Source organism: Lepisma saccharinum, chromosome 25 (genome assembly GCF_977018435.1).
Source record: "Lepisma saccharinum chromosome 25, izLepSacc3.1, whole genome shotgun sequence".
In the NCBI taxonomy this organism is placed as follows: domain Eukaryota; kingdom Metazoa; phylum Arthropoda; class Insecta; order Zygentoma; family Lepismatidae; genus Lepisma; species Lepisma saccharinum.
This window is the reverse complement of record NC_139253.1, coordinates 17,490,122-17,512,717: the sequence shown is the minus strand read 5'-3', so window position 1 is coordinate 17,512,717 and position 22,596 is coordinate 17,490,122. Positions and strand designations below refer to the sequence as shown.

The 22,596-nt window shown below is 32.6% G+C and overlaps 2 protein-coding genes across 3 annotated transcripts; one reads left to right on the top strand and one right to left on the bottom strand.

The window, feature by feature from the left end:
* Positions 1–6,938: 6,938 nt before the first annotated feature.
* On the bottom strand, positions 6,939–8,078 carry Camp (Cathelicidin-like antimicrobial protein). Its single transcript, XM_083112109.1, has one exon. The coding sequence runs from the start codon at positions 8,076–8,078 to the stop codon at positions 6,939–6,941; it is 1,140 nt and encodes a 379-aa protein (XP_082968235.1).
* A 1,832-nt stretch (positions 8,079–9,910) lies between these two features.
* Positions 9,911–21,910, top strand: LOC145978560 (uncharacterized). Of its 2 annotated transcripts, none has more exons than XM_083111253.1 (2): positions 9,911–10,045; positions 20,766–21,910. In XM_083111253.1, the coding sequence occupies exon 2, from the start codon at positions 20,777–20,779 to the stop codon at positions 21,842–21,844; it is 1,068 nt and encodes a 355-aa protein (XP_082967379.1). In that variant the 5' UTR covers positions 9,911–10,045; positions 20,766–20,776; the 3' UTR covers positions 21,845–21,910. The 2 variants fall into 2 exon arrangements, with proteins under 2 accessions (XP_082967379.1, XP_082967380.1); XM_083111254.1 differs by having other exon boundaries at positions 9,921–10,058.
* The last annotated feature ends 686 nt before the right edge of the window (positions 21,911–22,596 follow it).

The following is a 22,596-nucleotide window of genomic DNA, read 5'->3' as shown; positions in this document are numbered from 1 at the left end:
GTGTTATGTGGAACCTGTAAGTAAATCAAAGCTCTTTTGTTTTCTTTTTTCAGAAATGATGTGAATTCATTGGACGTTGTTTCCTCAACTGATGTCAAATGCATATGGTCACAGAAGAAAGTGGAAGCAGGTGAAATATATGCCCCAGCTTCTGTAGATAATTTTTGCTGCATTAAGAAACCAAAGTATGAATCAGATGAACTGCAGAAAAATGGAGAAACCCTGCAAAACTTGCAGAGCTCCTTTGCAAATGCATGCCCAGGTTCTGCATTTTCCAGGTTTTTTGAGATGTCTAGGAGAACAGGTCAGGAGGGAAACTCCAGTGATGTCAGCATCCCAGTGAACCTTTGTCAGGATGGTGGACTGATGTAGGAACTGACAAAAGTTTTTGTTAAGGATCTGCCAGAGTGTTGCCACAATACATACAGCACTCTGATACTGTTGGATTCTGGGAATGATTTGTTTTCAGTTCCGCAAAATAGTGCACGCTGGCACAAAGAAAGGCAGTACCGTGTAACAGGCAGTAGTTGTTACGGATTGTACACCGGGTACGTGAATGGGAAAGTAGATTGGGAGAGTAAAGCAAGGAAGTATTTCTGGCCAAAACAATTTGAAAATAAGTATATAAAACATGGGCTGGCAGCGGAAATTCATGCTAAGGTACTCTACGAAAAACATTCTACTTTCCCAGTAATTACCAAATGTGGTTTGGTGGTGAGTACTGAAAATCCATGGCTGGCCTTTTCTCCGGATTGTGTGGTGATGAAGGATGGTAAACCAGTGAAACTAGTTGAAATAAAGTGTCCATTCAGTGGAGTGAACCAGTGTATTGAAAATGTATTGTCCCAGTGTAAGTTCTTGAAGAAAGATGGTGTTAAGTATAATCTTAAGAAAAAACATCAATACTATGCCCAAATAACACTAGGAATGATTATGTTAAATGTCACCGAATGTGATTTTGTTATTTATAGTCCTCATGATAACTCCATGTTCTTAGAAACGATAACTTTGGACATGGAATTTGGATGGGATTTGCTATGCACTTTGAAAAAGTGCTTCTTTGAGAAAATGATCCACGTTCTTTGCGGATCATGTCTCGCATGAGGATCATGAATGTAAATATTTTATGTATCAGTAGGATAAGAATGTAAAGTGTGTGCGCTTCTGTGTGTAGAAGGATGTACCCATCATTTCTGTAAATAAGCTTAAAAATGAGTGTGCACAAAGAATTTGTATAATCACATGTAATTGCTTTTTATATGTAATATAATGTAATACCTTTGGCAAGGCAGCCTTTTGTAATAGACGTATGGCAGCCGTTCAATTAGTAGTAGCATTTAGTCATGGCTGGTATCAAACCTGAGGTGCAGATGCTGCAGCACTGTTCTCAAGGACGAGTGTGTAAATATTAGTTCAGTCTTCTTTTTCAGTGTTCTTTTTTCCAATCATAATTAAATGCTTTGCTCCCAGCACAGCTTCGCCTTCATTATAGTTCCTCAATTTCACATCACATTTGCAATATTTAAAAATATCACATAAGTGCATTGCTTGATCTGTAGCAGAAATTCTGTAAGTGGTTTGTTTGGAGTAGAGGGTATTAAGTAAATCATTTTGAATATTTTCAGTTTGAATTTTATCAGATGTATCTCAAACATTGTGTAAATATATATATGTGAAGTATTTTATTCCTCTGATGATTTATATATATATTTTCTTTCATAACTTCCCACATATTTATTTGTAAAATATAAAATTTTGAAAAAATACCTGCATCGAATGTGGTAATAAGATGGTTTGGAACTCAAGAGGCTGGGAAAAAGCACGTATGTCACACACTATGCTTTTGTGTTGCTTTTATTTAAGTCTCGCTAAATAAAATATAATTTTATATTGGCCATGGGTAAAGATTCTAAACAGTGATGATCCAACATGTGTGCCATGCCTCTGTTTCTTATTAATATAATAAGCATATAATAAGTACCTCCTGTATAGTTGCATTACATAAGTGCTTTTTCCCCCAAACAGCCTAGCTATGTTAGGACCACTTCTGACACCACATTCTGTGGCTCTTCCTCTTGGATTCAGGAAACAACCAGTTTTAAAGGATCAAGGTGGTGAAGTAAAATATATACGTCCATTTTCCCATTCTCAAGACCACAGAGGTGACGTCGAGTGTCCTAGGTTGAGAATATTTCAAAGCTAGGGGATTTGCCCCTGCTTTGCTTGCATGTATCCTGTTGGGACTGATTATAGGCCGGCATTCAGTTGCTTGGGGATGATTTTGTTTGTGCGCCATCAGTACTCTAAAGGTCACATGAAACGTTCACTGAAATTCAAATGTGAGTTCTGGTGACATAGTTGATGTGAGCGGATATAGTTATAGTGCTGAGGATGAGAACGCAAGAGGCAAATAATTTACCGTAGTGTAGTGTTTGAAAGTATGTTGTAATGTAAAAAAACAAAAATTAAACAAGTCATATCAGGGTATGGGGACTTCTTGGATAGTTTTCCCTGGACATGACCTACATTTTAGTCTTGCATCCGAGAAGGAATTTATAAAATATAAATGCCCCACATTTTGAGTGTCACATAGTATTAATTAGGAGAAAAACTTGTTTCAGTTTAACAAAAAGACATAAGGCAAATTACACATCTACGGACCGAACTCCCAAACTCAATAGTGAAATTTATTTTGATTGTCATTGCCGTAAATGTTTCTTCTGGAACAAAAATTGAAGCAAATAATGAACACAGTTTTTGGGCCACATTCAAAGTGTTTACTATTCTCATTCAATATTTTGATTGTGAAGCAGGGGTTACAGAAAACTACCCTAGGTGAAACTTCTGTAACAACTTTCAGTTACGTTAATTGATTAATATTTGTATTCCTTTTCAAAGTTCAAATTTTAAATTACTTTCTAAGATGTTATGGAAATGTGTATTATTTATTGTGAATGTTTAGTGTCCATTTTGGAACATTGTCCTACTTTTTCCTGATAGCGATCTGGTAACCCTATTGAACAATGAATATGCACACAAAAAGTTGGCAAGAGGGAGAGCTTAACATTCATCCGATGAAGTACATCATGAGACACATACATCTACCCAGGATTCGAACCCAGCTAAGCTAACAAGCAGACTACGGGGGATGCACTTTTTTTTATTGGCATTACACAATGGTACTCAACTGGCGAGAATAAAACTTACAGCATTTTAACAAAAGATAGGTGTGTGTGCATGCATTTGGATGCATGATTATTTGTGAAAATAAAATTTTGACGTACTTCAACAGTACTGGAACCTTTCTTCTCAGAAAAAGAGCACTAATATAACTTTTTTTAAAAATATATTGTAAGTAAGGGATCCTGGGTTTGATATCCGGTGAAGGCACATAGTGGTTCAGATCCCACCTTAAACTGTAGGTCCAGTCCCGATTAGCCTTACTGTGCATAACATAGACTTAAAAAAACTCAATCATATTTTAGCATGGTTTTCTATTGATCATAATAGGGAAAGTATTTTAAGGTGCAAAATTGTGTTTTGGAAAAAAGGTTTTGATTTTTTTTTCTTTTCAAAAAGGTGCTGATAGAAATGCATTCATTCAGGTCTAAACCAGTTGCATTAACATTCAACATGATACACCTTCTGTACATGTACATAATGCAGACTGCAGAGAACTGTTTTGAGATGGTTTTGTTAAAGCTTGTTTTCTCTTGCAGGTTTTGCTACATTAATCAGGAAACTACTGAGGCTGTAATGAGTATATTATAAAATTCTATAGCTCTCATTCTGCTCTACAAAATGGGACTATAAGATTTTTGTAGTTGCTCAAGAATAGTGAAAATCTTTGATTTTTCTGTCAATTTTTTTAACAAAAGACAAAAAGAAAGGAAAACTTTGCTGAAGCATGAAAGAGGGATAAAAATGGGATGAACGTGCTAATTTCACGAAAAGGTTAGGTTAGTCTATATTTTTGAAAAGGTGATGCACCTTAAAATCAGTCCCCCTAATCATATTTTCTCGTCAAATTTTAAGTCTGCCATATTTAATCTTCTTGGTTGGTTTTATCCACATTGTATACAGTAGAAGTCCTCCAAACTATCCTGGGTGCTATGATGAAAATGGCAGTCCGCATGGTCAAAACATAGGCGACCCCAAATTTGGTACACTCCTGGTCAGATGAAGTACTACATGCTTCAACTGTCCAAGCATATAATCTGTGCTACTTTATGTGAACAGGAGTGTACCAAATATGTTTTAAAAAACTTTGAAAAAATTTATCTCTAAAAATGCAGAGATGTGAAAGTTACACCAGAATTTGGAGCTACATGGAAAAACATTTTTCAACCTTCTTGGAATAAATGCAATACAAAATAATTCATTGGGCATTTTTCTAGAGAGATATGAATTTCAGCTAAACCTCTCTCAATTTGCTAAACCTTTCCTAAACCACACACTATATTAACAGTTTTTGGTAAAAATGTGATATTCCCCGGACACCTATAACTTCTTAGTTTTGTCAATTTTTGACATTTGTACTTGCCTATCTGCTTCGCGGAACATTCTTTAAGGTGTATTCATGTTTTTCGTCCCGGAATTGGTGGGAAATTTAAAGAAACAAATTATTTTCGTTTGAAATTTTTGAGTCCTAATTTCCCACCGATTCCGGGCTCCACCCCTGGGGTAATTGACCTAACGTGGCCCCGCCTCCACTCCGGCTTTCTCTATAGACTCCCTGTTAAAGCATGTTAGAAATTGGTTGGACTCACCTGCCCCCAAATGAGTCCCAAACTTTTAAATTTGAAGAAATCCGTTACATCACACAAAACACCTTCCAGATGTTAGACAATGCTACAGGAACTTATTACCGTAAGTAGTTTCTTCTGTAAAAATGAAGAAATCTGTCCAGGGAATATCAGATTAGTACCCAGTGCTTATTAAAAACTTAAAGCTTAAGTGATGTTCTCACACTGCTGAGACTTGTTTTTCTTAATATATGAAAATATAACCTAGTCATATGTGAACAAAATTTAAATCTATTTCAAGACATGTTAAAATGGGTATGCGTCACCTTCAAACATTATGACCATTTTTTTCTCAAATACAATTAGAGACCACCTCAAGTTACCTTGCAACAGTAAAAATTCCACTCATAAGCTTTTGTTTATCATAAATTTGTAATTTTACCACTGCTCCTTTCCTAAATTATGAAATACATTTTTTAATAAAAGTGTAATGCAAAATTGCAGATTATGAAGTCTATAATGACTTGAGTTTATTTAGTTCCTCATACTCAGAAATTGTATTCAACACAATTTTGGGGGAAAAATATAGAGCATGGTGTGGGGAAAATTGTTTTTCAGCTAACATCTTGAAATACATTGTCCAATTTCGAGCACATGTAATACGATTGCAGGTTTATATAGGCAAGCAACTCATTACATTCGATCAATACACTGAAGCTTCCGTGGGAACAGAATGCAGGTAGGGCGGCACCATCATAATACATCAGTTTGGAAATAAAGCAGCACATGAGAAACATTTGCACATATACTATATTTTGAGAAAAATATTTAGGGGTTCCAATTTAAATATACCACAATTAACTTTATTCTACTTTCACAACATTTCAATAAAATGGATACCCAGTTGTCCCTTGTCATGTTTTATGCATATAACAACTTATTATATTAACTGATCGTCAGTAGTGAAGATATAATGCAAGCACAGCTTACACTATATTAAAATATCTTAATGCACTTAATGTTAATTGCCTTATTTAATTTCAATCGCACTCAATTTCACAAAATTTTACGGCCACAAAATCACTCCGCAAGCCGTTGGCAAGCACCAGATACCCTGCTTGCAGATGCCAACACAAGAAAGAAAGAAAAAAAAATCTTGTAAATGTTAATATGGCAAATGGTGAATGCTGGAGAAGGTACAGTCCCCTACCTGTCAAGATTCTGTTTTTATGCAGCTTTTCGGTTTCTGCTGAGCACAACCAAAAGAAGACACGCTACTAGCATATGAGTGTTAACACGATCTCGAAGATGAACATTTATTTAATTAAAAACACAGAATTATTTAAATAAATTATTATAACTATTCCAAATTCCATGTAGACAAACATCAAAGCATTACTTTAAGTTTACCGGTTTGTAAAACGTGTCAATAAGGTTGATGTTAAGGGGTTAAGCGCTGGGAGTTTCCAGAATTCCAGAACAGCTGGCTGTTGTCCACCTCACTCATCTTCAATTGCAATGCCAGTCAGGTACGTAGCCAGGGAGAGGGCTGTAGCCCCCACCAAATATCTAATTTTAATAGTGCATAAAGGTACTTAGTTTTACTTCTGTAAATGGTGGCTATTGATAAGGGATGAGCCCCTCCCAAAAAAAAATTCTGGCTATGGTCCTGACACCAGTCTTGACAACTACCAAATAATATACACGACATTTATCGTGAGTTTCCATGTAAACAAATTTAATAAACTGATGTTTTTTTGGATAAAAATTGGAAATGAAGAATGAAGGTACACCCTTGTTTTTCTTCCTAATCACGAATTTGAAGTTAAAATTTGGGGGTCACGTGTAGAAATTGCAAAATAAGCGAAATTGTGTGTTCCGTGATCGGAACAGAAACACTGGATTTATCCATGATAACAATGTTTATTGCAATATTTTAAATTCTAGAACAAAATTAATATATTCCTGATGTTACGACCACCTCAAATTTTAACTATTGGCCCACAAACTAGTCACGGATAAGCCCCACGAACCATTCTCGGTAAGGTTAGGTTAAGCAAACATACATAAAATTTGGGGTCATAGAACTATGCACAGGCAGCCCCACGAACCATTCACGTTAAGGTTAGGTTAGGTTCGGCAAGCATAGTTAAAATTTGGGGTCATAGTAATATCAGGCAACTGTTTTGTTTTTCAGAATCTTTCATCGGAAAGTATGGGTGGACTTAAGTTCACAATAGCACAGGCAACTATGAATGCTTCTCTGATGACATTCACTAATGACCAATCCAATTTAGTTGACAACATCTTAAATATTTTTATCCTTTGATTTGCCCTCTCAACATGTACTCTTGCTCGTGCAATATTCCTGCTTAGGACGGCCTCCTCTTTTGTTAATTGTTTTTTATTTCTAAGAAAAGGTGGCCTCACAATTGAAATGCCATGTGCAGAACACACATTTTCAATTAAAAATCCCTTGTCCACCATCACTTCATCCTTATGTGCTTCCAACTTTTCAATCAATTTTGAATCTTCAAATATAAACTTGTCGGATACTCTACCCCCATATGGCTTACTTACAAATGTAATTAATCCATCTGGCGACACACCAGTCATGAACTTGATAGTAAAATTAGATTTATACTGAGAGTATAATTTAATTCTACACTGGAGACACTTTGGTTTCTGCACCACAAGTTCTGTACAGTCAAGCACAATCCTCACTTTTGCAAACTGGCTGAAGCACAATGGCCTTAACCGGCCAATTATGTCTGCTGAAAGCCATGGTATTGCTGCTTCGAGGCACTCGGAAAGAAGCAATAATGTATCTACAAATATTCTTTTTACACTTGCACTGGTCACAACACCAAACAAATCACTTAATACAGAAAATGTACAGTTTTGTTTCAGTTTCATCATAGTTAAAATTACTCTTTCTTTTACACTCAATTTATGTACTCTCTTATCTTTGCAAATTGCATCCACCATAGATACTAGCTCATGTAACAACACAAACGTTGGAATCCCTGTCATGGTGTTTAGTTTGTTGTCATTGTTGATTAAAGTGACAAATGGCTGTATAATCTCACCACTCTTAACTTGAACACTTTTATCTTCTTTCAGAACTGTCACGGGGTTAAGTAGATCATCGGTTTCCGATTGTGGATGTTCATTTGCAGGCTCACATTGCATTAATAACATCAAACCATCTGCTGCCTCTCTGTCAGCTTCTGATACTTCTGCTTCCTGTGCTTGTGAATGTGTACAGTTTTGTTTGCTGTCCATGTCAAGTCTCCTCACAGCTTTACTTCGTCCTTGCCTTTTACTAATCATTCCATGACCTGGTGATTTTGGAAGATTCTGGCTTGGAACAGCATTTTTTTTTAGCCCGCATCTACTAGCTGGGATATCTGAAAGATAAAATTATTGTTAAAAGTTACAAAATAATATATATTTCATACTCATATTTCGAGCAATATCCAATGATAAGAAGTGCTGCATTCTATTATGAAATATATTTTTTTAAAAGGGCTGTAATGAATGTACATTAAATATTTTTTTTAAATTTTGTTGTTTTAGTGGCTTTTCTATGTGTTGGTTAGTTACGATAAACACACAATTATGCCTTGACTTTCATTCGAGTCTGGGTTCACCACTCCTCCAAACAGGTAGGTTGGTTTATTAATAATACAGTATACTTCCATGACAAGATTATCTACACTGAAAAATAACATCATACTAAATGAAAAACAAACATTAATATGGCTCTTTTTCATTCCGACTACATTTAAGACATTAATTCATTCTCAAACTATTTACATCTTTGAACTTCAACGACTTGCGTTTGTTCTAATACAATATTCATGTGAATGCATTTGGCGAGACACTTTATGACATTTCGATGCAAAAACCAAAAGAAGTTTTATTTATGAAGTACAATTTAAAACTTTACTTACCAGGTAATATATAATCTTCTTTCGAAAAATGAAGTGAGCAGACTCGTGCATTCTTTGCAACTTTCTTGCCACATTTCAGTTTTATCTCCCATGCCAATCTTCGATCAATAAATTCGGTTTTCCCCGATTTATTTAAAAATTCTACTTTGTTGATTCCTCGGGGTGGAAAATAGTGAAAACTTCTCACACGTTCTGTTCCATAAAAGGATTTACAGCCAAAAACTGAACAGTACACGTTACTCTTTCGTACCCTTTCCATCTTTTCGGCTACTTCAACACACAACAGTATCCTACTTAGAGCAGTTCCGGAAAATCCCACCAGATGTCACATCGGATAATTTTAATCGCGAATAGAGTCCCTGTTAAAAGCATGTTAGAAATTGGCCGGAGTCACCTGCCCCCAAATGGGCCCTAAACTTTTAAATTTGAAAAAATCTGTTTTCTGTTCAAATCTACACGGAACTCTTTTAAACTGTAACTTCTCATGTCCCTGGACTCTCTTTGAACACGCATATACCCACAGCCCATTCCTTCAAATGAGTAGCTTACATTCACTGCCACATTTTGGACATTCCTTTCCTTTCTTCAAGATCCCATGTTCAATTAAAAAATCCACTGGATGTTCCACACCCAATACAAATTTCACCACGCATCCACGACACGTCATGTTTCTAACTTTCGTTGCAAACACAGACAGTTCGAAACACTGGATACCCAATGAACATGAACAAAACACAATCACGACGTGTGATGATGTACGAAAGTGTATGTGCCAAAGGCTATTCTCCATCGTAGAATTAATTTTCAACAAAGAACATGAATTTCCGCTATCACACAAAACACCTTCCAGATGTTAGAACTACAGGAACTTATTACCGTAAGTAGTTTCTTCTGTAAAAATGAAGAAATCTGTCCAGGGAATATCAGATTAGTACCCAAAAGGGGTCACATTTTTCTTATAGTGAAACCAACATTTTTCACTTGCTTTATTTTCTTATGTATTTTAAGATATCCATTTGCTATAACCCTATCTAGCAAAAGTAACCACAAGTAATTAGAGTATCGAAGTCTGAAATTTAATATGCAATTTGTAATAAATATCTACTTTTGGGGTAGGCAAATAACGTTTTCATAAATACCTATTATTTACCTACACAGTTTGTAAATACCCATGCTTCAACCCTACTTATGAATTCAATTTTCTCCATCTCAGGTTACAGAGGATGACAGTTTGCCAAAGTTTGTGTGCTATTCGTGTGTAGACAAGCTAGAAGATTTCCAGGATTTCCACAGACTTTCTCAAGGAATACCTGTCATCTGCAGAAAAGGGGTGCAAGTGTTAAGGTAAAGTGTTAAGGTAAAGATAATTTTATACTTGAACAAATGGTGCCATGTTTAAAAGTAAGTCATACTTTATTTGTTCATGGCGTGGTAACACATAGATGCATTTTTAAAAATTAAAATTTTTACACCTGCTATTACTGAGAATGGAATCATGTATTCTTTTGTGAAGACCCATAGTGAAAGTGGTATGTGGTTTTCTGGGCTCTTGTGTATAAAATTGTTTTTTTATTACTCTATTCTCCTCAATGTTTTGAATAGCAATGCATTTTTGTGGATGTAGGAGGTGACCCGTTCCAAAGACATTCAAATGACAACCTCGCTTACACATAGCAGACTCTGGTCTGCATTGTTGCAGACTAACGAGGCTCTAGCACTTGAACCTGTAGCCTGTAAGTAGATAGCAAAATGTGGCTTCGAGCGCACCTAAATTTAAGGGGCAACTTTTCACCCAAAATCATAAAAAAACAAGAGAAAAATAAAAAAAATTATTAAAATTTAATAACAAAACATTAAAAACATCATCCCTTAATTTATTTTTGAGCATTTTTTTCATGTTCTTGTCAAATCAATAATTAAAATTTAAGGGGCAGTTTTTTATCTCAAAACATAAAAAATTTAGAAATTTTAATAACAAAACATCAAAAAATCATCCCTTAATACATTTTTTCTAAAAATATAGCCCCTTAATAATAATTTTATGCATCCATATTTTCCAGCGCAAATCGATTAAGGGGCAACTTTTTACTCCAAAACTAACAAAAATCAATGTTTTAATCACAAATTTTAGCACATTTAACTAAAAATAATACCCCTTAAACTTATAAAAAACATGAGCGCAAATCGTTTAAGGGGTACTTTTTCCTAAAAAAACAACCTAACTACAATGTTTTAAACACAAAATGAAGCACAGTTTTTAGAAAAACACACCCCTTAATTCACCAATTTATTCCTGGCGCATCTCCAGTTAAGGACTAACAAAAATACAGAAGCTTCTTATGAGGCTTAGCACGAAGTGCGCGTACCATACCCACCAAAATTTAATATATTTTGCTAATAATAATGCAAGAAATAGCATCACTTTAAATTTCTAAAAAACATTAGCGCCCTTTATGGGGCTAGCACGAAGTGCGCGCAATTAGATGTGACTAAGGAGCACATTTTTAACAATAAAGATATGATTTTTAGGATAAGCTTTTCACACAAGCCTTAAACTATTAAAGAAAAGAAATAAAGTACAAAAACAAAGAGGTTCGCACGCTTGCATCTCTTCAAACATTTGAGTGCATTTTCGATTAGGGGGCACATTTTTAATAAAAAAGATGATTTTTAGGGCTATTGTATTTATTTAACGTTATTTTTCGATCTAGTTTTGGCTACGTTTTAAGATTTTGATTATATAGTTACCTTCAGGTCTATCTTTAAAATTTTATAATACGCTTTTTTGTTATATTATACGTACTATGATTTTTGTTTACATTAAGTACCTATCTACTATTTAACGTCCGCGAAAAAAATTACCCCAACATATTCACATCCTCTATTTATCGCCCGAATTAGTATATTGGCGCCATCTGTAAGTATTCGACGAAACTGCACCAATACCAGCGAACAGAATACTGTGCCTGTCATCTTTACTAGTATATAATCTCTGATGTAGATGTTATTTTAGTCGAGTTTTAGTGCAATGTGTTTTAGTAAGTTTTATTATTTTTAAATAATTATTGTAAAATTTGTAATTAATTTATTGTAAAAAAGTGAAATCGTTAATAGTAGGGTAAATTTAAGCCGCGTTTACAGTATTTAGCAAATGCTTTACAGCTCTGCTACAAATTCAGAATGAAATTCAATATTATGTTATGAATGTATTTCCTTTTAGTTGGAAACATCGAAGAATCTTTAATTTTGCTTAAAGGAAATGAAAGGCAATGAAGTTTTCAAAAAAGAGAATGGTAGAAATACTAGGAAATACGAAATAAAAAAACGAATTCATTAAAATATGGTTGAGGTTATTTCTGAAAATATAGCTATTTGCATAAAATCCTAACCCAAACAAACGAGAAAGAGTTAGTTTAGAGCACAGAAAAAGAATACCACTTTGTTTAATTGTGAAAACATGAAATAGTAATTTTACTTTGCAATTGCAGTACCTACGTAATGCCTTATTTTATTAAATTATATAAAAAAAAATTGTTACACATTAAAATTACAGAAACAGTCAATTACCAATGATAAAAAATTATTATAAAACCATAGATAACTGTCCATTCGAGAAAACTTTAAATATTAATCATGTTGTACCTGTTTTTGCTATAAAAATAGGATATAATAGGATATAGGAGGTATAAAATTAATTAATTAACAACACGTTTTACAATCTATTCGATTCGTTAAACAAATTGATATATGCTAACATGGCCGTATTTAGAGGGGGGTTGCTAGGGTTCAAACCCCCCCCGAAACTTCTGACATGTTGGATTAATGGAAGTTCAGAAACCAAAATCTGTAACTCATTTTCCAATTTTTTTTTTGAAGCATCACAAAATACAAGGAGACAAGGTTGAAACGATCGAGCTAGAATTTTCATACATTTGGAATTCTGAAACTTGAGTGAAACAGGATTTATTCCCGGAATCGCAACTCGCCCGCGACCCCTCCATTTTCACTTCTGCTGTCCTCTTTCCAGTCTTGTTCCTGCTTCACAAGGAATATAGACTGAAAATTCACTTATGATTGTCCCAAAGTTCCCTTTCCAAATTTGTAATTCCCTGTTCGATAAAGTTGAAAATCCCCTTGATAGGAGTTCAAACCTAGGATCTCCAATTTCGTAGCGCATTACATTCGCGATTGAGACAATCCATGCACCAGGCTAAGTTTTTTAAAAATAATAACTGGTTCCACACTTTTCAAAATTCCAAAAATTAAGTTTTTAAAGTCAAACAACAAAAACATTGTGACTAAAATTTTCATCAGACTTTTAAAGCTTTTTCTTGACGGTATCTAAAATTTAATAACAAACTATAATAATTGTGGATTTCAGTACACACTGTATGAAACGTAAAAAAACAAACAAAAAAACCCAACTTGTGCTGGATATTCACTCATCTGCTAGATTGAGTAAGCCCCGTCAAGGATATAACAACAACAGGGGCGGTTACAACAATAATAATAATAATAATAATAATAATTATTATTATTATTATTAGGCCAATTATTATTATGGAATAAAATCGTTTTATAATTATGAAATTTTAATTATTATTGTATAATTATTGTTATTATTACTATTATTCAAATTTCTCGCGACGCCCATGGGAACAATTATGCATGAACCCCCCCGAAAACATTTCCTGTCTACGGCCATGTATGCTAATGAATGATTAGAAGGACAATAGTGACGATTAGAAGAATGATCATAACGATCGTTTTTGTTAACATTTCAGTTTCATTATCGTCTTGTGTAATAAATTAATATTTTTTTCAAATATATTTTTTTCAATACAGCGAAATAAATGTGTAATTCCTCATTAAAGACAATCAGTAATAAATTATATATGTATTATGATCTTTAAACAAAGCGATCATTATTTGGAAATGTTGTAACTGATTGATTTTGTTGTAACTGATCTCATATTACATTTAATGATTTTTAAATTTATATGTAAACAATGTTGGAGTTTTTGATTATTGATTTTTAACAATTGATTTGACTAAAGAAACAAACAATGGTCTTTACACAAAATAAATTTGAATGTTCATCATGTTACGTCATGTTCTTCATGTTCTTCATGTTAAGTCATGTTCTTCATGTTACGTCATGTTCATCATGTTACGTCATGTTCATCATGTTACGTCATGTTCATCATGTTACATCATGTTCTTCATGTTAAGTCATGTTCATCATGTTAAGTCATGTTCATCATGTTAAGTCATGTTCATCATATTAAGTCATGTTCATCATGTTACGTCATGTTCTTCATGTTCGTTCCTCATGGTTATCATGTTGACTTCACTAAATCCAAAACGATCAAGAGCTGAATGCTCTAACACCAAATAAAAAAGGTGGTACACCAAGAAAAACTATACCGCTATGCCGCTTCAGAATACAATGTAATCTTTTTGGTGGGTGGTACTGCGGTTCACTTGAGTGGTTACTTTTTCATGTACTATGAATAAGACGCCTTATCTTATTAACAGGAAACCATGATAATAGGATTAATTAATGATTCATTACTGAACCGGGGGATTTCTTATCTTTCTCAGAAGCCAAATCTACTTGGACTAATCTGCCGCTTATCGCTTATTCCAAAAAATCTTAATAATTACTATTTCATTAATAATTTTTTTTTTTAAATCCATTTAATATTTAGAATAAAAATGGATGTGACCTAAATATCTTAAGTCATAGTTCAAGTATTATGAAGCTGTAGGCAAGCATATCTATGAAAATGCTCTGCTCTTAGCACCTTTAATGTGCTAGTCAGCTAGTACATGACCATGCGTGCAATTACATTGCTAGCGCCCCTACGGGGCAAGAGCCTTCGGTTCGCACGTGTCCGTGCGCGCAATTACATTGCTAGCACGTGTCCGTGCGCTAATGTATCTGTACTTCCAGGAATTAGATATCTTTTATCATCTTTCCAACTGAGTGACTTCTTATTTAATTCTTCTGTATAAATTTCATGTTTATGACTCCTAATAACATGCTGTTTATGTAAATATTCTTTTTGATTGAGTAAACAGTTTTTATAATCCTCAAATTGAATTTCTTTCTTTAATACAGCCTTTTTAATACCTTTCAGTCGTTTGTCTACCTTATCGTCAGTTCTATATGCATACATTTTGCTCCTTAACCCAATAAATTCCAACATTTCTTCCGTTGAGCTCATTTTTCATTTTTCCGATTACTTTTTTATTTTTATCTGAATACAGGTAGTGATCTTTAGGATAATCTGAAGTATCGAATAAATCAGAATTATTTTTCATAAACTGATTGTAATCATGGTTTTTAATTTCAAAAATAAAGGAATCAGTATCTGTATATAATAATTTTATATCATCTTCAAATTCATTTTTTAAAACATTATAGTAAAAATCATACATTAGAGCTTTAGATAAATCCAATACTGCTTGGCCTATATAAATCGGTTTATCAAATTTAACAGATGTTTTATAATTATGCACAGCCACCAAATATTTACTAAAAATGGTTCTAGATTTAAAATTGGACTTATTTATTGCTTTCTGGACTTTATCATCATCACAGTGTAATTGAATATTTTGTTGTTTTCTAACTGATTGCATCGATTTGCCAAATACACTATTAGACATTAGTTTCCAAAAATCCTTTTCAAAATCATTCTTTGCTTTCTGTCGCTGTTCAGTATTAAATTTAATATATGGTGCTATAAAGTCTGATTGAGTGAATTTTATCCCTCTGTGGATTTTAGTTATTTTCATTCCTAAGTCTGTATCTAGTTTTAATATTTTGTAGTGAACAACATAATTCTTTTTATCACAGAAGTGGCATAATAATTTAGGAACTTTGCCATTGGGGGATATTACATTCTCTGGCGCAAGTGGAAGATCATTAAATTTATTATGCAATGTCAAATCCTTTGGAAACGATAAATCTACTTCTAAAACAAATCCAGTATCTCCATCAGACTTTAAGTGATAATCTAAATTATTTAGTTCGTCTTCACTCATCCATTTGAAATCTTTTTGAGATAATTTTTGTGATAATGAATGCCCATATAAATTATTCATATCATTATAATGAATTTGAGTATTTTTATTTGATTTACTAGACGTAGTCGAGCTACTTGACTTATTCCACCCCTAATTCCTTTTTCAAAGAACAGATACATTTCATAATCCATTAATTGTTCTAAAGTAACATTTGTATATTTTAGCATGCAATCCCAAGCAAATCCTGGAGTGGTATAATACCAAACTGGATCTAAACCATAGGAACTATTCAAGGCTAAATCTCTGAAGCTTTCAAACACATCAGCTATTAACAAAACATCTAATTTTAAATATAAATCATGCCACTCACCCAGATTCTTGATTTTAAATTTCCTCCAGACTTTTTGTGCATGATCATATTCGGGCCAACTTATACTTGAGCCTGTAAGGGTTGAATAGAATTTATCTATTGGGGGTAATTGTGTCTCATCGAATCTTTCTAATGAGTTCATATATTCGTAGGGATAAATGCCCTTTCGAGTTACCTTTGATCCTTGCTTTCTGAATAAAGCATCTAAAACATTCTGTGGAAAATATTTTAAAGTTTCTCTTAATTGTTTCGATTCTAAGTTGGATGATAGAGCATCTAAACTGCTTGCTAGGAATCTAAACGAATCTATAAATCTTAATTCAATATAACCACCATCAGCCATTCTTAAAACTTTACTAAATGAAATGTATTTTTCTTCATTGTCTGCAATTAATTTAAGATTACTCTTAATGCCTTTGGCCTGAGCCTCTGCACTGTCCTCTCCCAGGTTTCTGACAAATAGATGACAATCATAAGAACTTAAATTATGGAACAGAATTGGAATAAACAATGGCCGTCTATATTTTAAATTACAATTTCTACAGGCCGCACCTCTGTACTTTGAGCTATAGTGATCGTGTTCTCAGACTTTCTGATTTTGTTTGGTAAACTCTTTTTTGCATAGATAGCATATTTTAGCCTTCATGTGCTCATCCCAATTTAGATCTGTCATAGTTTCATTTTCCTTTAATAGTTTATAGATCCTTTTGGCTTGGACTGTAATCTGTTTTATAAATCTTTTATCAGCATTTTCTCCTCTATAAATTTTTAAAGGATTTGTAATGTTTTCGTAAACACTCTTAATATAAAGTCCATAACTACAAGGAATATGGAGTTGAGTTTTTTGAGTATACGAATTTTCTGGATTTGGTTCACAGCTTTGAATTGGTTTTAGAATGGATTCAAAATCGGAATAAATTACATACGGATGCCTCAACATTCTTTGAATATTTTTAAATGATATTTTAGGTTTAATTTCTATTCCATTTTCTATGTTAGATTTAGGCATAACAGGTAAACAGGTTTCATTGTTATTACATATTACTTGATGTTTCTTCACAGCTTCTTCTCTTCTAGAACTATAATTTAAACATCTTCTACAGAAATATTTTTTATCTCTATTAATTTCTAATTGATTATTCAATAAACGACTTAAATTTTTAATCCAACAATAATGATTTTCAAAATAAAGTAGATCAATATTTTTATTATATTCTTGTTATGGTATAATGGATAAAATACTTGTTCTTTATCTTCAAACCCAAATACCGTTATGTTAAGTTTATTTAATTTTTCAAATTTAGGAATGTCTTGAATTTTAACTGGAAATTCAATTCCATTAAAATTTAATAAATCTTTGTATTGTGGCCTATCAAGAGTCGCTGATGTGCAGCTCTGTTGCACATAATGTTACCATCTTTGTGGATCTTTTTTTGGTGTTTTTAATGCACATGAAACTGAATATTTAAAACACTTATTATCTTTGTTTTTAATATTAATACAAGCCTGTTTATCCTTAATTAATTTGGGTAAATCTTTATGTGATGATCCGCTTAATGGTTTATATTTATTAATATTAATTCTTAAGTTGTTTATTCTGCTTAAAGTCCAACCTGATCCTTTGGCTTCTAATTCATCACATCTGTCTATAAATAGATCTCTTTGTATATCCCAGAAATTAATTAATTAAATCATTTTCTCCTCTTATTATTACATTGGGTAACTGAGACTTATGAACTATTTCTTGTTCTAAATTTTTAAAATCACATTCTAACTCTAAATTAATTTTAATGTTTTTATGCATATCTAAAGCATTTTTAATAAGATTATTTGCTTTATCCTTAATTGAGTTCATATAGTAAGACAAATCAGAATCTCCTTCTTTATTGTTATGTTGATAAGTTAATAACCTACCTTTAAAAGCAACTTTAACTAAAATAAAATCAGGTTCAGGATTATGTTTTGCCTTATGAAGCTGAAGTCTAGTTTCTTTAATATACTTTCCACAAAGCAAGGCTTCGCCGGTTGGTGATGTACCAATCACCGCATCACATTTTATTTGTTTGACTCTCTTTTTCTTTTGAGGAGCTATTATACTTTCATCAAAAGGAAATTATCGTTGATTTTCTTATTTTCTTTTTCTCTTTTGATTCTTTTATATTGCTTAATAATTTCTTTTATTAAATCAGATTTTTTATATCTTGTAAAGTATTGTATTTTTAGTTCTTTAGCAATATTATATAACTCTGGTAGTTTAAGTTTATTTAAACGTTGTTCCATTTTAAGACAACCAATTTATTATAAACACCTATTCTCCTTTTGTGTAAATTTGATTGCAGGTGTCTTTTATAGTGTGTTTTAGTATAATATTTACCACATTCACATAGCAAACGCTCACAATTTGTGTAGATTTTACATTGTTTACATCTTCGATCAGTATGTTTGCAGTTATAAAATTCATCTGGATGTTTAAATAGTAAACAAACAGAACATCGAATGTCATCCATTTATTTAGGAAAAGATATTTTCAATAAACCCATTTTGGCTAAAGTTTTAATTTTATTCTCGTGTTCTTTAAATTGAGCATTCATATTTCTAATTATTATTCTTTCTAACTCATTTTTTGCAGAATCTTCGGATCTGTATAAACCTTGCACTCTTCTTTGAAATTCAGCGATCTGTATTGAATCAACTTGATTCATTTATTTATACCCAATATTTTTTCAATTTAGAAAATTGGGCTAAGCCACAAAGTGTTCGAAGGACTTAGTAAAGTGCGCGCGCATTATAATTATAAATAAAATAATTATAATAAAAACAAGAATAACAATAAATACTCTAAGGTTTATTTAAGTTTGAAGTTTTAGGCAAATCATCTTTGCTGATCAAAGACGAACTCTTAACATTTTTTATTGCTTTGTTTCTGTAAATAATGATTTCCTTCATTGGATGCTTTTACATAAGCTCTGCTTACTTTATTTTTATAATCTTCAGGAATAGAAATTCTTTTAAATTTTTTATCTATTTCTTCTTCATCTACATCAATTTCATTCATTAATTGAACACATTCGTCTGGTTTAAGTGTTTTACTTTCTCTTAAAGTTAATGACAGTGATATGCCTGGAATACTAACTTTTGCTTCTTTTTGTTTCTCGTTGTACTTCTTTGCTAGAGCATTATGTTCATCACGTTCTTTTTGGTATGCCTCTTCTAATTTATTAATTATATCCTTATACTTTTTATTCTTTTGAATTGAAGCACTTAACATTATCCCTTTACAATCTGATTCACACATTTTGGAAAATAAAATAACAAATAATGAACGGAAGTGTTGTTTTTGTTCGTCTGTAACATCTAAACTATCTATTTTATCAATTAATTCGTTCATCAAATCAATATATTGTTTCGCCGTTTTAGTAGTCAACTTATTATTACTAAACGCTAAAATATCATTAAAATTGATTTTAGATAAATCTTGAACACTTTTAACTGTGTCATGAAATGTTTTTAGAGTTATTTGGTTTGCCATTTAGTAAGATATTTTTTTTTTATTTTTCCTTTTACCGATTACCAGTTACTATTCCTATAGCTGTTCCTATTACCTTGCCAATTACTATTCCTATTACCGTTCCAATTTCCTTACCTTTTGCTTTTCTGTTTACCTAATTCCTTTCCAATTACCTTTCTGTTTACGCATTGCCTTACCAATTACCTTTTTTTTAAAATAAATAAATGGATTCTACACAAATAGTCAAGTATTTAAAGCAGTGGGACTTTCAAAACAGAAGTAAAAAAGAATTTGCTGAAACACATAAAATTAGTGTAAAAACAATTGATAATTATATTAAAAAAGCATAATATATCTTATGAAAAACGCATATTTGGTATTATTATTCCAAGAGATAAATTGGGAAGATATTCATTAAATGGTATTTTAAACGAACATCCGAAGAAAACACAAATTAATAAAGATTGTAATACAACAAAGGAAGAATTAAAATTATTTGGTAGTGTTGTTACTCAAAACCTGAATGGAGTTTCAAAATCCACCAACAAACAAAGGCTAACTTATCCAGAGAAAGTAAAACGGCTTGAAGCAGCTTTGAAATAAAAAAATCTTCAATAATTTACAATACTCTACCATGAAAAAATTAATAATAAATAAAAAAAACACGACCAAGCCAATTACACCTGACGAATTTATTAAACTTTTAACATCTTTACATCTTATAATTTTTATCTAACTCTATTAATTCCCTGTTCGAAGAACAGATATAAAGTTAATTCTAAAACTGTAGTAAAATATTTAAAAGCTAATAATATATCCTATAATCAAAAAGGAGTTGTTAATTTACCACCCCGAGATAATTATGGACGATTTACTTTAAATTTACAAACACCCCTTGGGGTGGAAACAAGGTGTGCAGTCAAAAAAGCTGAAACTATTAAAAAAGAAGTTAAATTTCAAGAGCCGCTGAAAAACTGTCGATCATTAAAAGGTTTGAATAGTCTTTAATTAGTTTAAATATTCAATTGCATAGTTACGACTTCTCATTGTAATTTCGTTATTATTCTTTGGTGCATTAATTTTTCTATCTTATGAGGAAGATCTGTAGATATTATTTGATATTTGTGAATCAGTAAGAGTTTGTTTCTTTGCAGATTTGTGAATTATGGGGTACTATGATACAGTAAGGAGGTACATTGCAAATTGCAATGGTAATCCTGATGAACTGGTCAACTTAGATGATGCACTGATGACATCTCCCAAAACACCTCTGGAAGAAACAAGGATTGTTAAAATGGGTGAGGTGTTCAATGAAACAGTCTTCAAGGACTGCATCATCTCAAATATCTATCAGCAGCATCAGATTACTCAAGCAGACCTCAAGTTTAGTACATGGTTGAAAATATTGGAATTTCTAGACCAGGACTTCCAAAATGGCTCAGTCACACTTCAAATTTACCTTCAGGTTTTCCTTCATTTCAGTAAAATATCCATAAAGGAAGACATTCTTGACAAGAGCAAGTATTATAATGAATTGTTGAAAATATTCGTAACTCCTACTGTGAAACCCTTAAGCATCCACACTACAATAACAGAAATGTCAGGAGATGATGCTTCATCACTTAAACAGAGACTGTGTTCAAAGCCAGTCATACAGGCAATACTGCAGAATATTACTTCCTTGAAGACCTCAGACACAATGCCGACTGTCAATATTGAGGTGATCGTTCGTATAATCACTTCTGGAACCATATATCAAGTACTATTTTTTGAACCCTTCCAACCTCTGAGAGGTGCATGTCTTAAAGATGGTATACTCATCTGCTTGAACAATATTGCTGGGATTACCAATACCCCCAATTATTTTGCTGATCTGTTGACCTTAGCGATACATGAATTTTCCCATCATATTGCCCGCATACTTTTCAATGATTTTAATTTTTCAAGTCCTTGGACTTTGAGGACCACCAATGAGGCACGATTTGACTTCAGGCGTTCACAGCCGTTGGAAACTGGAAGAAACACTGAGCTGATATTATTTGACGGCATACAGCCCGATTGGTTCATCTCTTTGGAGGAGGCAGCCTCTACATTTCTGGAACGTATCGATTCGAACGTCTGCTCACTACCAATAATTATGATGAAGGATCACGATAGATTAGGATTGGTTGAGCGAAAACCATCCTCATTTTTTGGGATAGACATTAAGTCAGAATATAATCTTATGTGTTAATTTCATTTGTATTTCTTATGGATACCAGCAAGAAGAATTTACATCACAAATAATAGAACATTTAGGCCTACCATTTTGTTTTTTCTGTATCTTCTATTTCATGCAACCCAGCTTCTTTGTTATTTCTCCCCATTAATTGTTTCTTTTTGTTAAAAATAATGTTAATTATAATTATATCTGTTAGGTAAAACAAGTACTATAAGAAAAATTGTTAAAATACATGTAAATTTATTTACTTTGATTATAAATGGAGTAAAATAAAAAAGTAGATCATAATCCTGCTTTTATTTCATGTGTAGTATAGGATACCTACTGCTTTGATTTTATCCATTGAGAAGAAGTGTCGCAATCTTTATTGAAATATCGTTGACTAGGAAGAGAAAACAGCTCAAAATTTTCAGCCCGCAACTTAATTAAATAGTAAAATTATGTAGTTCAATTCGAAAGTAAAGAAAGATACGTGAAACAGTATTTTGTTGAGAACTTGGCGATTTCGGATTTTATTTCGCGTTCCACAATGGAGATGCTGTGATTTAGATACAGCTTGACAGTATTCACAACAACTGATTTTAATAACGAATTTCTCAATGTTTTTAAACAATCGTTTTTACGTTCGATTTAGGTAAAGTCGTTTTTACGTTATTTCATTTTGACAGTTGGCAACTATGCTTGATGAAGATGGCTGCCTCCTTGTTTACGCTGACAGAAAGGTTGCTTTTTTAGGTTAAAAATAAATATTTAAATAATGCGAA